We start from the raw sequence: 17,660 nt of genomic DNA, 5'->3' as shown, positions 1-17,660 counted from the left end.
AGGAACCTTTAAAATAAAAATAGGGACGGTGATCAATCCTATCCTAGAAAAAGTCATAGGTTACCACCATGTACTCCAACTCTCTACTTGTCCAACACTTCGAACGTGCACAAGTCTAAAGCTATTGCTATCCACGTTTCACTTTACATGATAAACATTTATTACTTGTTATGAATCACAAGCAACACATATAATACAATCATCAAACAATCATAAACTTTCATTCTTATCTTAGGATTATATAAGTGATCAAACAACTTAACAACCCAAGATTAATTCCAACTTTAATTTCAATCTTCCTTATTTGTTGAACCTAGCCAACAACCAACCAAACTTGCAAAGGTATAAAATATCAACTTACCAAATAAGGCCATCGGTCCTTATAAAGCGGTGACATACTAAAAAGGCAACAACATGATTCAATCATGATCCAAACTAATAAATATATATTAATCCCTCATATGAATTATTACAATCAAGTTCCCAAATCCCATATACTTGCATCAATCTTCCATATAAATCTCATAATCAATATGTTTCACACAATGGTTTAAAACATGCAAATCTAACATAATAAAAATTGTATATAACTCAAAATAGTTCCTATACATGATAACATATGATTCTCATCCGTGAAATCATGATACTAAGCACATCAACTCATAGGTATGTACGTACCTTGTGTAGAAAAATAAATCAGGTGGCCATTTTCACAAACTTAAAAGTCACCTACAAACGAATTCTCCGCCTAATAATAATCAACATAATCACAAATCAATACTCTATAAATTTTCAGCAACTTTAAAATATTTCAAACCCTCATGAAAAGTATTTGAAATCATCTTAACCAATAAATCCTTCACTTTTAATCCCCCCTAGTATAGTACCACTATACTAGTCACCCAAAACCCTTAAAAATCAATACTTTAATGCTTTAAAACCACAATAAGTGTGTTACTAAAATTTCTAGCAACATATAACATATTAAAACTCTTTTTAAACATACCTAAACATATTTAAAATTATAGGAATAATCAATTTCATAAACATAATAGTCTACTATGATTTTCTAACCTTAAAAACCCTAAAAATCCATGTTTTAATGATTAAAAATCCAATTCAAACCTAATATGCAAATCTGAATTTTATTTCTTCAATTCGTAAATTATATAAACTTCGATTCATAAATAAATCATCAAACTATAACTTTTAAACATAATAAAACTAAAAAAAAAAATCTTAAAAATATAAACTTTAAATAAAAACTTGAAGAGGAAGGAAAATAATCAAACCAAAGCAACGAAAAGAGGAGAAGGATCCCACGGCAGCCACGAAGCAGCAGCAGCGGCGGCGCACAACTGGTGGTCGGCAGTTGCCGACGAGCAGAGGCGCTGGCGGGAACTGGTGGCCGACCGAAGGAGGAGGAGATGGCTGAAGGAAAGAAAGAAGAGAGAAGAAATGAAAAAGAGAGAAAAAGAAAATAGGAGGAGAGAGAAAATAACTTGTGTGGGAAAAAGTATGGGTTTATGGGGTTTATATAGGTTCCCCTTCTTGGCTTAGAAAAGGTGAGTGGGCTCAAATAGAGTTTAATGATGGATAAAATTAGTATTTGGGTTGACCATACCCAACTAGGAATCCTTTTCTAAATACAAAAAGTGTTTGGGTTCCTCATACCCAATTAGAAATCCTTTTCCAAATCCAAAAAGTTTTCTAAGCTTTTCAAATAATTTTGAAAGCATGTCTAGACAAAAAATTTTAACTTCTTTAAACCATTAAAATAATTCATTTGACTGTCAAATAGTTAACATTTGAAGAAATAAATCATTTAAATACTAAAATATATTTAAATATGGATAACTATACATTAATATATATATATAATTCATAAATTTAAGGGGGATTACAGTCTACCCCTCTTAAAAGAAGTTTCGTTCCGAAACTTGACACGAAAAGTCACACATTTTCAAAAGTTTTAAACTCAACTTTCATTTGAGAAATACTTGTGCCACTCATGTGCATGTTTTTACCAACTTTAAAATCACTTGTGTTACTCATGAATACATTTTCCTTGCGGAGAATCTTTTTATTTTGCACCAACATGTGCAAATCGCCAAAATGAGCACAAAAATGCATAAAAATATCAGAAAAATAGGTAAAAAGCGCGAAATTCTATCGCATTCTATCCCCCTTAAAGAAAACGAGTTACTCCCTCATAACTCACCTCAAGGAACAACTCGGGATACTTCTTCTTCATTGCAGCTTCGGCTTCCGATGTTGCCTCTTCAGACTCATGGTTAGACCAAAACACTTTCATGATATTGACCTCCTTATTGCGTGTACGATGCACCTTCTTATCAAGAATTTTCACAAGCCTTTCCTCATAAGTGACGCTCATGAGGGATATAAAGCTTGAGTTGGGAAATATGAAACACATCGTGCATCTTCTCAAACTCCATTGGCAAAGCCAACCTATAAGCTACCTTCCCAATCCTTTGCAAAATCTCATACGGGCCTACATATTTGGCACCAATTTGCCCTTTGTCCCAAATCTCATCACTCTCTTAGTTGGTGATACTTTCAGCAACACTTTATCACCTACTATGAACTTATCTTCTTGTCGCTTTAAATCGGCATAACTCTTTTGCCTATCTTGAGCAGGTTGAATTCTAGCCTGAATTAACTTGACATTCTTAACAGTCTCCTCAATAAATTTTGTCCCCGATACTATATTCTCACTAAAATCATTCCAACAAATGAGACTTCTACACTTCCTTCCATACAGTGCCTAAAAAGGTGTCATCTTAATGCTCGCATAATAATTATTGTTGTATGAAAACTCAATCAAGTCTAATTGGTCTTCCCAACTACCTTAGAAATCAATAGCGCACGCCCTCAACATATATTCCATAGTTTGGTTAGTCCTCTCAGTCTGACCATCAGTTGTAGGGTGAAAGGCAATACTCATTTTTCATGTTGTCCCAAGATTCAATTGGACCTTTTGCCAAAATTTCGAGAGGAATCTCGAATCACGATCAGAATTAATATATTTTGGAACCCCATGCAATCTCACTACATGCTTAATATACGTCTTTGCAAGTTGTTTCTTTTTTCATGTGTCTTTAATTGGTGTGAACACGGCAGACTTCGTCAGATGGTCCATAATAACCTAGATAGTATCATTGTCATTTCTCGATATAGGAAAAACAGTAACAAAATCCATTAAAATGGAATCCCACTTCCATCCAGGAACCTCTAAGGATTGAACCTTCCTCATGGGTCTCTTATGATCTATCTTCACTTTCTGATAAATTAGACATATAAACATGAATTCAGCGACCTAACGCTTCATGTTTGGCCACTAATAGATCTATTTAAGCTAAGGTCTTTATACAACTTGTCACCCCCAGGGTGCACATACTATGGAGTGTTATGCCCCTCATCCATAAGACGTCTCTTAAGCTCACTACCATCTTCATAAATCTTAAAATCGACTTCCTTACCTTGCGTCATATTTTAATCTTATCTAGGTGTTCATCCCCAACTTGACCCTCTTTGATGTCGTCGAAAACTGACAATCCCAATGATAAGGCGCTCAATCTTGCTTCACTCTCCCAAGGATTTAGGATTTCTAGGCGAAGCCTTTGCATATCTTGGCGGAATCCCTTAGGAACTACCAAGGCACTCATGCTATGGCTCGACTTTCTACTCAAGGCATCGACAACTACATTTGCTTTCCTTTCATGATATTGGATGTCTAGGTCATAATACTTAATCAACTCCAACCATCTTCTCTGTATTGATGATATTTTGTTAGATTGATTTTTATAGTTTGATTAGTTTAGAAATTTAATTCTCATATTCCTGCTCTTGTTTAGTTTCTATATAACTCAGAAGTTATATTAAAATGATCATCTCTATGGATTCGACCCTACTTATCCTACTATATTGTTAAAAGGTTTTGTAGGAATTATTTTTGACAGGTGTAGTAGCAACATATTTTTATAAGACTTAAATTATTTGCATGCATGCCATGTTACTCTATGTCGATAGTTAGCTTGCATTAAATATTGGTCCATATAGCATATATGGGGGTAAATTATTTTAGTCGTTGTTGTTTATATAATGATAATTCTCTTCTTGCAAACCACTATATACTAGTTGTTCAATTTACTGTGTATTTGTGTGTATAATATTTTATGTAAGTGTCATTAAGAAATATATTCTCGATTTATGAAAATGTGTGGTGGATGACAACAACAAATGACACAAAAGAAGGAAACTATATATGATCAGATGATGAGATGGTACTCTTCTGTGAAATTATAATCGCCTCTTTTGTGAAAAATGGCCGAGGACAAGGAGTTAAGTGGTCATTAGTTCAGAAAGAGCCGGAGAATGAACTAGGTCGAAAATGTCCAGTAAAATCTTTACAGAATAAGTATGATTCAATGAAGAGAGATTGACGGCTTTGGAAGTTCTTGAAAACAGGAAAAACTGGCCTTGGGTGGGATTCAGTGACAGGAAAGATATAAGCCTCAAATGATTGGTGGGAAAAAAAAATTATGGTTAGTACAATTTTCTTTATTTGAATTACACTATAAAGTAAGTATGGTGAATTATAGTAAAAAATTTATACACTTTCACTTTTTGTAGGAGAAACGTGAGGTAAAGAAGTTTCGAAATAAAGGATTGCTTCCTGCCATAGAAGATTTATGGAATCAATTATTTCAAGATGGTTATGCTACAGGTGCTAATGTTGTGTCAATTAATATTGATCCATCAAGTGTAAAACAGGATGAAAGAAGTGGTGGAGATAAGAATAAGAATAATATTGATGAAGATTATGAGATTGATACTGATTCTATTTATCCATCCCATTATCCTAGTTTGGATGATTTGGATAATAGACTAGGTACCTTGAAAAATCAAGAGCGAGGTTTTTATAGTCACTTACTAATGGATGTCACGTTTCAAGTACCTGGTTTTAACCCTAGTAGTGGTTATAGTGCTGAATCACCTAATGTTGGTGTTTGTGGTGCTTCTAATACTAAAGATCCTAACCAAGCATCCAATCACGATGGGGGCAATGATAATTCTAAAAAACCTCAAAAATGTGGGAAAAAGACTACAAAGCCGGACCTAATGAAGCGTAGCGGAAGACAATCAAGTAGATCAGCTATGTTATCTAATCAAATTAGTACTATGGTTAGTAGTTGTAATCGAGCTTTAGAATTGATGGAGGCTGACACCAATCTTCCGAATGTAGCAAACACACATGGTTCTTCTAAAGATGGTAGTGTTGCTCAAGCTATGGCTATTGTTAGTCGAATGGCTACTAGTGGATGTGGACTCCTCAAATATAGTGATATGTGGTGCTTTTTGGCCAATTTGATTGAGGATGCAAAAAGAGAATTATTTATTCACATGGATGATGATGAATTAAGAATGACTTGGTTAAAGTACATGGAGACCAAAGACAAGTGAAATGTTAGAGTTTATTATTATTATTATTAAATTTATAGAATAAGTTACTGAATTACTTATATGCATTTTTTTTTTCTCATGTTAGTGTTTGATTGACGAACAATGTTTTCCTTATTTTTATTATTCACTTATGTACGAGAAAAACTTTCTTCTTTCAAGATTATTGTACGTTTGATTGAAAATCATATATGGTCATTCTTTCTGATCAATAGGTGAACATTATGGACATTGAAAGCAGAAAGAAGAAAAGACGCAAATTATTTTGGATTATGACAACATGTAGTACAGGTCTAGTAGCAACATATTTTTATAAGTACATATACAAAGAATCGTGCATGACTTCCATCCTAATAGGTGAACAATGGGTGATGGATGTTTTGAGTGGACATTATATAAGATGTATTAATGCTTTTAGGATGGAATTGAGTGTGTTCAAACAACTATGTGAAGAACTACAAGCCAAGTATGGAAAAAAAAAAAAGATGGCTGTTGTTGAAAAGGTCGGCATCTTCGTATATACTCTTGCCTTGGGTATTTCTAATAGAGATGTTGCTAAGCGATTTCAACGATCTGGTAAGACTAATAGTAGAGCATTTCATGAAGTTCTGGAAGCTATTAGTGGTAGAACAAGGGCTTATATGGGTCTTGCACGCGATATCATAAAACCATAGGATGCAAGTTTCCCAGGTATACCACCTCAGATTGAATATGATCCAAGATACATACAATTATATAGTAAAACATAAGTATTATTATCATCTCTAGCATTGTCATCTCTTAGAATTAATGTTTCTAAAGCATTTCTTTAAATAATAAAAGGACGCTATTGGATGCATTGATGGAACACACATAAATGCATGTATACATGAGACAGAACAATTGCGTTATGGAGGGAGAAAAAGAAACCCTACCTTCAATGTCATGGCAATATGTGATTTTGATATATGTGTTTTACTTTTATTTCTCTTGGATGGGAAGGATCCGTTCATGACACTCGGGTTTTTCTTCATGCACTTAATACACAAGAACTGACCTTTCCGAAATCCCCAGAAGGTATGAATGTTTTATACATAGTGCTAATGATAAAATTTAAATTCGTAAATCATTTTGATAGTTCTTGTCACAGGTAAGTACTACTTGGTGGATAAAGGATATCCGGACAGAAAAGACTATTTGGTACCATACTCGAAAACAAGGTACCACAAGGATGAATTCACGAATATGCCACCGACTAATGAAAGAGAAGCCTTTAATCGATCTCATTCATCCATCCGAAGTTGTATTGAGAGATCATTTGGAGTTTTGAAAAAAAAGATGGAAGATATTAAGGCAAATGCCACAATTCAGTACCAAGACTCAACTTGATGTCATTATGGCCGCTTTTGCCTTGCATAACTACATATGAAAAAAATTCTACAGAGGACCTTATCTTTAGAATGGTCGATGAGAATCCTGATTACATGCCTTGTGAAGAACTTCCCGACGTTATCCATGCTAGAAACAATGAAATGTCAAAAGAGACTTCTAAAGAAATGGAAAAAGTTCGTGATGACATTGCTTATTTGATTTGGAAAGCACAATGATTTTATTTTAAAATAAAGTATAATATATGTTTTATATTAATAATAATTTTATTTTTGCAAAATGTAATGATATGTTAATTTAAAATTTCAGCTAAAATCATAAATAAGTTTACCAAACAGGTTATGCAATCAGCTAGCTTATCCGTTTCAACACCTTAACAGTTTCTGCTGCTACATAATTAATCAGTTTCAGTGACCTTATCAGTTTCAGCTTCATTTCAAACAGTGTTGCCAAACATAGCCTTAAGTGATGTAGTTTTTCAAGGAAACTTGTAACTTATTGCTTGTAGTCAATCCATGCACTATATGATTGTCCTAGGTGTCTCATCAATAACAAGTAAACTACAATTTCTGTTTACCTAGACCATAGTTCCTTTTCTTGAAATCGGCCCTTAATTTATCTCTACCTTCTAGGAATGTAATTGATCTCCCAAGAACAAATGTGAAAAAAAAATCAGACTTTACAGTTGAATAACTACATAAACCATGGTGCTGATGTGAATGACAATTGACAGGAAGCCTTTCGAATTTTCTATATACTGTAGACGGTAAAATTGGTGCAGTTAATGAAGGAATATACTTCCTCCCACCCCCCAAAACCACAAATAAGAGATAGTTTTGGGAGTTATGCCAGGGGTAATGTTGGTATTTCTGACAGTTTTCCAAGGGTGTGCACTACTGCTAGTCTGCTATAGCTGAATCATGCACATTTATTTCTTCTAGCCCATCTATGACCTACTGATCCTTCTCTTATGCTGCCCCATCTTATTTATTGCTTGGCCAGCTTCAGTATGACGGATATATACCATATGTTTCTTCTCTTACTTTTCCTCTTCTTAATCCTTTCAATTATAGCGTGGCAAATTTAGAAACTTACAAAATATATATGTACGTTACGATGATGTGTCTCTATTTTTTTAACTTATTTTTGCTTATTTAAATTTAATATACTTTGTTATTATTCCTTATCAAATTTTACCTAAACTTATTTGATCTTATTTTGTTAGTCTATCAAACCTTCTTTTGTTGTTTTTTTTGCTGAATTGAACTTAGTAGAACTTATCTGGACATTAAAGTATCACTACCAACTTTTAGCAATTGGTTTTACTCCCTCCGTCCCAAAATATAGTTCTTATTTCCTTTTTTTCACGGTAATTTATGCAAGTAGAATCTTAGAGAGATAGGTAAAGATTTTTTGTTTATTTAAATAAATATTGTATGGGAAAAGATGATTTTAGGAGAGAGAATAGAGAATAATTGCTGAAATAGCATTAATTGTAACATTTTGGTTGAATAAACAAAGGAAAAAACAAAAATTCAAGAAGCAAATAAATGATGGGACACGATTTTTCTAGACTAATTACGGAAAAATGTAGAGCTAAATATGGAAATGGGAACTATATTTTGGAACACTCAAAATAGAAATGTGAACTATATTTTGGGACGGAGGGAGTATGACTTTTCAAATCGTATAACATAAGATGCATATGTGATATAAAATTAGTCAGGTTTACACTAATTATATTTATGTTTAAAAAAAATCATATTTATTTTGAAAACTAAAAAGAAAAAAAAAATTAGAAATCACATTTTCTGATTTTCATTTTTTCTGTATTTAATTTTAAAAAAACTGAAAACTAAAAACAAAAAGTAGTAAGGAACGAACACTCAATGTATCCACCGTGACCTTTAATATGAAGATATAACATTTTCCTTTAAAATTTTATCATATTTTATTTGAGCATTATTAAAAAGAACTTTTTATCTACTTAAAGAATTACTCCATAAATTTAGCCATTTTTTTTTTTCAGAAAAAGGAGATGGCATTACTTGCATTGCGGGCCATATTTGCCGTCTGGTCTAGCTTATAAAGAAGAAAGAGAGTTACGCAACCTCCTTTTTTTCATTCTTCCAGTTGAACCAAAAAAAATAAACATGGGGAGATCACCCTGCTGCGATAAAATGGGGCTCAAGAAAGGGCCTTGGACTCCTGAAGAAGATCAGAAGCTTTTAGCTTATATTGAAGAACATGGTCATGGAAACTGGCGTGCGCTACCAACAAAAGCTGGTAATTATGATTATTAATTAAATTAATCACTTTCAATCGTACACTTATTATATAATTTTATGTCATTTTCATTATATAATATGGTTTTTTTTTTTGTTTGATTAGGCCTCCAAAGATGCGGCAAGAGTTGCAGGCTTAGATGGACTAACTATCTTCGCCCTGATATCAAGCGTGGAAAGTTCAGCTTACAAGAAGAACAAACTATCATACAACTTCACGCTCTTTTAGGAAACAGGTATTATATATTATAAATTGTACTACATTTGTTTAGAATTCTGCAATACCCATTTATAATGTTAGTACTTCATCCTGCCTAAATTAGTTGATACTTTCATGAACTTTAAATAATTGGAGATATTGTTAGATTTGTATAATTGTGAGTTAAGCATGCAAGTAAGTTGATACAATCTTAAATAATTTGGAGAATCAACAAGTATTTGTTTATATTACTGCAACTGAACATAATGTCCTTAGTCCGTACAATTTTCTTCATTATTTTGTTGATGATTCAATTTGATTGTAGCAATAACTTTTGGTACGTATGTATGTATGTGCTGTAACACAAGGTGGTCCGCCATTGCAACGCACTTACCAAAGAGGACAGACAACGAGATAAAGAATTACTGGAACACGCATCTGAAGAAGAGGTTGGCAAAAATGGGAATAGACCCAGTGACACACAAGCCCAAACATGATGCCCTCTTCGCGGCCATTGATGGTGGGAAGCAGTCTAAAAATGCGGCCAACTTAAGCCACATGGCTCAGTGGGAGAGTGCTAGGTTAGAGGCCGAGGCTCGCCTTGCACGGCAGTCCAAAATTCGGTTGCCAGATAATAATAATTCAGGAGATCAGGTTCACATTAATGAGCACAACCAAATAGTACCCTCAGTCTCGGTTGCTCCATTATCATCATCTTCATCGACATCAGCTCATCATTATTTTGGTACCAATGCGGCTTGGCATAGTGTGTGGCCTAATTCTAGTAATAATACTAGTGGTAACAATAATAATAATGATCAGGGTTTTATGAGCATTGGCATGGGAAATGGAATCACATCCACTGGCGGCGGCATTGTTGGCGGAGTTGGAGTTGGACTTGGAGTTGGACTCGAGTCGCCAACATCAACGTTAAGCTTCTCGGAAAATGCACCACCGGTGGTCCCAACGATGGAGACTGGAGGCGTGATAGAGTTCATGAGGAATAGTAGTCAAGAGAATGACCATGATAAAATGGTTAAGAAAGAAGATAATCATGTACATGAATGGAAGAGAGGTTTTGATAATGGGATTGAGATTAATTCTTTGTCTTTTAGCCCTACGTCAGCTGGATTCAATGACATTATTGCCCTCTCCCTGGATCATGCTAGGGAAACTGGCGGCGACGATGAAGATGAAGATGATGATCATAGTCATAGTTTCATGGAAGGGTTTACAGAACTTCTGCTTAGTACTAATAATAATGCTAGTATTACTACTCCTACTACTAAAGATAATACTATATGTGGTGAGAAAAGTGTAGCAGATGAAGGAGGAGATGAGAATAACAATAGTATTAGGAGTAGTGGAGGTACAACTAGCAGCGGTGGAAGTGATTACTATGAAGATAATAAGACCTATTGGAATAGTATTCTCAACCTAGTCAATTCTTCTCCTTCTCATTCTCCCATGTTCTAATCAATATCATCATTTTCAAATAATCAATTGAGATTCTCTCTTTTGTATGTGCTGAATACATCTAATTACTTCTTTAGTTAATTTAAGTCCAAATCATTTAGTAGTTGCTTTCATTGTCTTTAATTGATTTATTTTAAGCATCCACCTTTTGACTAATTGAATTTTCCTTTATCGGATCCCCGCAAATTTTGTAAAAGATCGACAAATTAAATACGTCAGCACTGTTTATTTATTTTCTTAATACTACACAGAAAAATCAAATTAAATCGCAGGTATGGACAGTTATACATAAAACAATAGATACAGTAGCGGATTGGCTTGTGAATCAAGGGGTTATATATGCAATCCAACAAGAGTACTATTATCCTCCAAGCCTCTGTTCCCCTCGAAAGGATGAGGCCATAGAGATGGTTGTGTTACGTCCTCCTTTGAGAAAAATTTAATAACAAAAAAGAAAAGAATAATAACAACTAAGATGCAAGGTGATAAATTTTATCAATAAAGTTGTTCAATATATCTTCCTAGTTCCTATGAAATGGAAAAAAAATCTTAAAGCCCTATAAATGTACTATGTTGTTGTGCTTTATATATTTGTCTATGTTCATATTAGTCGAATATGCACGCGATGCATGTGTTAACGACCTTATGTAGCTATATGTACATATGAACATGTTTTTTAATCTAAAATTATTTTGGTTGTGATGTCAACTACTGAGGTTCTTTATAGAATTTATTATCTTTTAAAATTGAGGTTGAACGATTTTTAACTATTCAATACCGTCATTGAAAAAAAAATTTGGTCGGTGATTTAATAATTCCTTGTCAGCGGTTTATTACAGTTTTTTAACAATCGTAAATGTTAATAAACGATATTGTTTGAACTTTGTGAATATGAAGTATTATGTTGTCCGTATATATCATTAATTTTTTTTATTGAAGATTCTAATTAATTTGGCGAATTATTGATTGTGTCAATCTATTTTGTCAACTTATTAATGATGATTGCATCATTTCATTTTTGAAATTATTCTATATGGCAACTTGCATTGATTCTAATTTTTTATTTTTTTATAAAAATAAAATATTGTTTTAAATTATTAGAGGTTATTCTAGTCATTTCAAAGTATGGACACCACACCTCCGTCCTTGGCTTATATAATAGAGATTCGAACCAAAATCTCCTATCTCATAATTGGTGAGCCATTTGTTTAGCTATGTGACACTCAATTTTATTGGTCAGCTGATTATACTAAATTATTGATTTTTAATATTGAAATGATGAGTCATAGTCATTAGCTAGCAACAATACAAACAATTGATTTATAAATAGTAGAAATATTATTAATTACTTCATAGAAGATTTTATTGACACAATAAGAAGATTAAGGTACGACATGTAATTAAAGTTATTGAAGATTCTACCACAAATGTGGTTAAGGGAATTGAAGATACGACAAGTAATCTTGAAGATATGCCCTTCAATACTCCTCCAACGTACATTGATTGTAGTCAATTGACTGTAAATAATGAAAAGGATAAAAAAAAAAAGTTCTCATTTTGTGTGATTTTGATGATGATCTTATTAGTTGTCATGATAGTGTGGGAAATGGTCCAGGGGAAGAAACTAAATGCTCTATATAGTGTCTATAATCAATAGGTTACCCATATATAAGTGCCTCTACAATAAAAGTGCTTATATAATTGGATGTGTTCAGTAAGAGCTGCATTAATAGACGACTTTATTGTTGTTAGTTTCACGTCACGTTCACTTCCAAAGACAAGAATATAATCAATACTTTGTCTTTCTTTCCCCCTTTTTTCCTTTTCTCTTCTTGATCGAATTTTACCTTTCCTTTTTACCGGTACATACAAGAACAAGAAAGAAGCGGCGGTGTCTTTAATAAGTAAAAAGGACTTGAGTTATCTTTAAATAACTTAGTGCTCATTTGGTTAAATGTAGGAAGTGCAAATTTCTTGTAATATTATCTTTCCATGTAATTGTATTTCCTAAAAATTGTTAGATGTTGTTTGGTGATCTAAGGGAAATGAAAATTCCTATGGGAATTTCCACTTACTTAGGTCCCCCTAGGTAAGTAACTTCATCTATTTTGTGGGAAGTAGAACTTTCCTTGGAATTTCTAATTAATTCTCATGAATTTGTCAACCAAACAACACCAAACAATTCCAATTCCTAGGATTTCTAACTTCCTATGTTAAATAATGTTAACCAAACAACCCCAATCCCTTTTCATTTTTTTTTCTTCCAAGAAAAGTGTGAAAACGAGTAGTCCTGGTACAAAAAAAGGAATATTCCATCAAATTCATTATTTTTTTGATAGAACTTTTACTTGAAACTTTACTAAAATTACAAACAAAATGTTATTTCTTATTTTTATTTATTAAAATAAGAAATAAATTAAGAAGGAAAGAAAAAGGGAGTCTTCATTCTTTATTACAAAGGGTCTAATTAAAGTTGGAATGACTTGTAGATGGTTAAAAGTTAGGATTATTTTTTTAAGGAAAAAAGTTAGTGTTGAGCCATTATGGGTTTTGATGATGACAAACTAATAAAGTAATAACTAACAAGGTTTATAAGTTTTATGTGTACAAGGTTCAGTGATTAATAATGGTCCTTTATAAAGATAATAAGTGAAGTTCCTGAGTTGGAACTCCAAGAGAAGAACGAAGTTCCTAAGTGATGATTCATAATTACAGTTCTTGTTCAACAGTTCCTCAAGGAACTGTCTGCTGTTCCTAAGCTGGACGCATTCTTGTTTCACAGTTCCTCAAGGAACTGTCTGCTGTTCCTTGCCAGATGCGTTTGTGTTTAACAGTTCCTCAAGGAACTGTCTGCAGTTTCTTACCAGATGCATTTGTGTTTAACAGTTCCTCACTAGATGCATTTGTGTCTAACAGTTCCTCACTAGATGCATTTGTGTCTAACAGTTCCTCAAGGAATTGTCTATTATTCCTTCCTAGATACATTGTGTTTGCAGTTTCTCAAGGAACTGCCTGCTGTTCCTTGACAAATGCATTCGTGTTTTACAGTTCCTTTAAGGAACTGTCTGCTGAACCTGAGATGAGACATATTGATCTTCAGAGTTGAAGATTTAAAGGGATGACATGAAGTCTAAGTTCAAGAGTATATACTTAGGATTTATGTTGCTTAATACTAAGGAACTACATGGGATTTATTTAATTCAACAGTGGTGTTAAAAAGTATTTAACTGAGAGTTTTTAGGAAATATTGCTAATAAATAAAATAGTTTTTATTTTAAATAAAAATCCTTTCTTTGTTAATGAACAAATAAAAATGGATTTCCTAAATAAATGCCTTATTTCTCTCAACTGTTTAAACCACGTACTGATAGTGGATTGTCCATAACTTTGCTTGTTCCTCAAGAAGTGTGAACGTGGGAAAATAATTCTACGTGGGTTACTGCTTCACACTTAGTGGAGGAACAAGTGAACTGGCATGAGAAGACTTCACTATATAAAGAGAAGTCTTCCTCATTGCAATCTAGCTAGCATCTGAAAGCATATTTCTAGTGCTAGATCTTAAGTGTTTTCTAAAAAGGTCTATTGCATTATTAAGTGAGTTCCTAAGTTCCTTAAGTACTTAAGTTCAATATAATTACTAGTATTTCACAAAATTTGAGTTGTAATTTGGGGTTCAATGGTTGAGTGACTCTTGTAAGACTTAGAGTTAAGTAAGTGAGTGTAGGCTTCGGAGTAGAAGCAAGAGAGAGAAGAGTTCCAGTAATCAAAGGGGATTACTATAGGGAACTTGAGATCGAGAGGAACTCAATTTAGAGAGAGTAGAGTTTCAATAGTCGAAGGGGACTACTGTGAGGAACTTGAGTTCAAGAAGAACTCAAGTTATAGAGAGTGATTGTAATAGAGTTATTGCAATAATATAGTGTAATAGCCCTGTTTTTAAGAACCTTTATTTAAAAGCTAAAAGTGGATAAGACCACCATTCTTAATGGTTAAGAAAGCTTGTGGATAAGCATTACCACTCTTAATGGTTAAGAAAGCTTGTGGATAAGCATTATCATTCTTAATGGTTAAGAAAGCTTGTGGATAAGCATCATCATTCTTAATGGTTAAGAAAGCTTGTGGATAAGCATCATCATTCTTAATGGTTAAGAAAGCTTGTGGATAAGCATCATCATTCTTAATGGTTAAGAAAGCTTGTGGATAAGATCATCATTCTTAATGGTTAAGAAAGCTTGTGGATAAGCATCATCATTCTTAATGGTTAAGAAAGCTTGTGGATAAGCATCATCATTCTTAATGGTTAAGAAAGCTTTGGAAACCAATAGATAAGTTAGAAAGTCCTTGAGAGCCTTAAACATTAAGATTATGAAAATCGTTTGGAGATTGTTTTATCGGGTAGCGATGAACTTCCAGTTAAAGAGCCAATTGGGATTGAATCCGAGCTCGGAACCCAACCAAAATTGATATATGACATGCTTGGGATGTCTTAAGGTTAAAATGGTCATTTATCCCCAAGAATTACGTGGCTCAATAGGGGAAATTGCTTACATAGTAAAACATGGCCAGCTGAAATTACAGCTCAGACCTATGCTCAAAGAAAGCTGCTTAGCAGCTACCTAAGTGTCGATCTCTCAAAGACCTTTTTATGCATGAAAGCCAACACCTTAGGCTAACACCTCAAGCAAGAATCACCCAAAAACTCCAAGAAACCACCTTGCCCAGAATATTCCCTCCTCCTGGGTACCGCCAGAACAGCTATAAAAGACTGTTCTGGTTTTCGTCTCTTTTCTCTTTTTTCTCCTCTTGGACACCCACTTTTCTTACATAGAACTCTTCTAGACATCCATACAAAGTAGTTCAAGCTTTGGTTCCAATCTTTAGACCTTAAACTCATATAGAAAACCTTGCTGAAAGATCACATAAGTTGCTGTAAGTTCAACAGTTTACACCTCTTGTATTTAAGCTTAGTTTTTCATATCTATAAGCTTGTTGAAACTAATCTTTAGCATTTTATAATTCAGGGGAAGCTGTAGGAGTAGTTAACCAAGTGGATTAAGGAATTTCGTGGCTTTAAGCATCCTTAGTTAAGGTACACACTTAGTTTGGTTTTACCCTAGAGATTTCCATACCTAGTTAGGTGATTGTTTCTTTCTAGTGTAAAGCATGTCTATGAAATGAATTTACTTATGATGTGTATTTTATTATGTGTATATTGAGTATATTACAGAGTATAACATGCTAAGGTTCATTAGAGATGTTTCATTTGACCTAAACAACACTTATACACTAAGTCATTACGATTATGATCTTAATGGAATGTGTTTAGTACATGGACTTGTGGAGTAATTATGATGATTAAGGTGGAGTTGTTATGTTATTGTTGTTGTGAGTTGTTGTGGTGGTGTGTGGTTGGTGAAGTTGTTGTGGAGTTGTATTGTTGTTGTTGCTCTGTTGTAGTAGTGTTGTTGGGTTATTGTTGTTCTGTCATTGTGGTTGTGTGGAGTTGCTGTGAAGCTGTTGCCTATTGTTGTGTTGTGTATCGTTCTTATTGGATAGTCGTTGTTGATGATGCGAGGGAAGTCCTAATCTTAGAATTGGGAAACTGTTATAATTATTGTAGTTAAAGTTGATATATATGAAGTCGAGTTATGAGTTATGAGTTATGGGAATGACTTCATTAATTTCTATTTGCGGGATTCAGTTTTATTAGCATAATGGTTGCGTTAGAAGAAGATAATTAGAATAATTAAGGTTGGTTGTTGATTATTGTTATTGTTATGAGGTGATTATTGGAGGATGATTTTGGAATGGAGTATCATTCGGAATTATGAAGGAGATTATAATGTTGGAATTGATATATTGGTTAAGGATTTGAGTGCAATATAGAAATCAGTTTATTGAGGTTTATTTACGAGTCGAGCTAGCTTTATATTCTCAATATAATTGTTGGTAGCACAATTAGGTGCTTGATTTAGGTACAGTTGTGAGTTATGTTTAGTTTGTTTAGTTATATAATTTGGAATTATGATTATGAATTGGGATGCAAGTCGATGTAGCTAATATCATCGAAGTTATAGATATTAATTAAGGATTAAGGAAATTAGAATGTTAAAGGTTGATAATTTGTGAATTGGGAATTAGTTTAAGTTTGGTTATTGATTATTGATGTTATCGTGAGATGGTTGTTGGAGAATGGCTATGTAGACGTATATAATTCAAGATGATATGGGAAATCAAGTTATGATGCTTGGAGGTTTCGTATAATTGTTATAGAGTTGAGGTAACCTTTGGGTTCAGCAAAATATATTTAAATGCTCCCGTGGGCGTTATATTGAATTTTGGATATCATATATCGTTTGTGGTAATGGCCATGATTATAGATACATCTCTGTGAGTTAGTTGTGAATTGCTATTGGATTGTTATAAAAGTATCATTTTGTTCAATTATCGAAATCGTTCGAAAATACTATATTTCTCAAAATATGATTTGGTATGATAATGAGGAAATGATTCAGATATGAGTTAAGACCAGATAAGGTCGAATATGGTGTTATGTTATGAGTATTGAGGATTCAAGTATGAATCATTAAATATCTTATTTTATAAATATGAAAGTGAGGCATGAATAGGCACCCCGAGTTAGGGCGGGTAGAGTCCCTAGCTGTTGCCTTCCAGGAGGGGCAATTCCTGGCGTTATAGGACATGTCCGGGTAAGTCTTGCAAGCATAACAATAAAAGGCTGGGTGACGACCCTCAATAGTTTGGAGACAGCTGGTACTGCGTGGTACCCCTCTCCACTCGCGTTCATGCCAAACGATCTGATTTTGTGAAAATATATCAACTAAGTTGAG

The 17,660-nt window shown here is 33.6% G+C and overlaps 2 protein-coding genes and 1 pseudogene across 2 annotated transcripts; all 3 read left to right on the top strand.

The window, feature by feature from the left end:
- The first annotated feature begins 4,442 nt into the window (after positions 1–4,442).
- LOC130590445 (uncharacterized) lies at positions 4,443–5,484 on the top strand. Its single transcript, XM_057392881.1, has 2 exons — positions 4,443–4,565; positions 4,654–5,484. Exons 1-2 carry the CDS (start codon positions 4,563–4,565, stop codon positions 5,482–5,484), a joined length of 834 nt encoding a protein of 277 aa, XP_057248864.1. The 5' UTR covers positions 4,443–4,562.
- Positions 5,485–5,705: 221 nt separating this feature from the next.
- LOC104887399 (protein ALP1-like) lies at positions 5,706–7,067 on the top strand (annotated as a pseudogene).
- Positions 7,068–8,871: 1,804 nt separating this feature from the next.
- Positions 8,872–10,865, top strand: LOC104887322 (transcription factor MYB16). Its single transcript, XM_010671937.4, has 3 exons — positions 8,872–9,135; positions 9,241–9,370; positions 9,702–10,865. The coding sequence occupies exons 1-3, from the start codon at positions 9,003–9,005 to the stop codon at positions 10,807–10,809; spliced, it is 1,371 nt and encodes a 456-aa protein (XP_010670239.2). The 5' UTR covers positions 8,872–9,002; the 3' UTR covers positions 10,810–10,865.
- Positions 10,866–17,660: the final 6,795 nt, after the last annotated feature.

Source organism: Beta vulgaris, chromosome 2 (genome assembly GCF_026745355.1).
Source record: "Beta vulgaris subsp. vulgaris cultivar EL10 chromosome 2, EL10.2, whole genome shotgun sequence".
NCBI classification, from domain to species: Eukaryota; Viridiplantae; Streptophyta; class Magnoliopsida; order Caryophyllales; family Amaranthaceae; genus Beta; species Beta vulgaris.
Note: the sequence above shows the minus strand (reverse complement) of the source record. Positions and strands in the feature narration are given on the sequence as shown.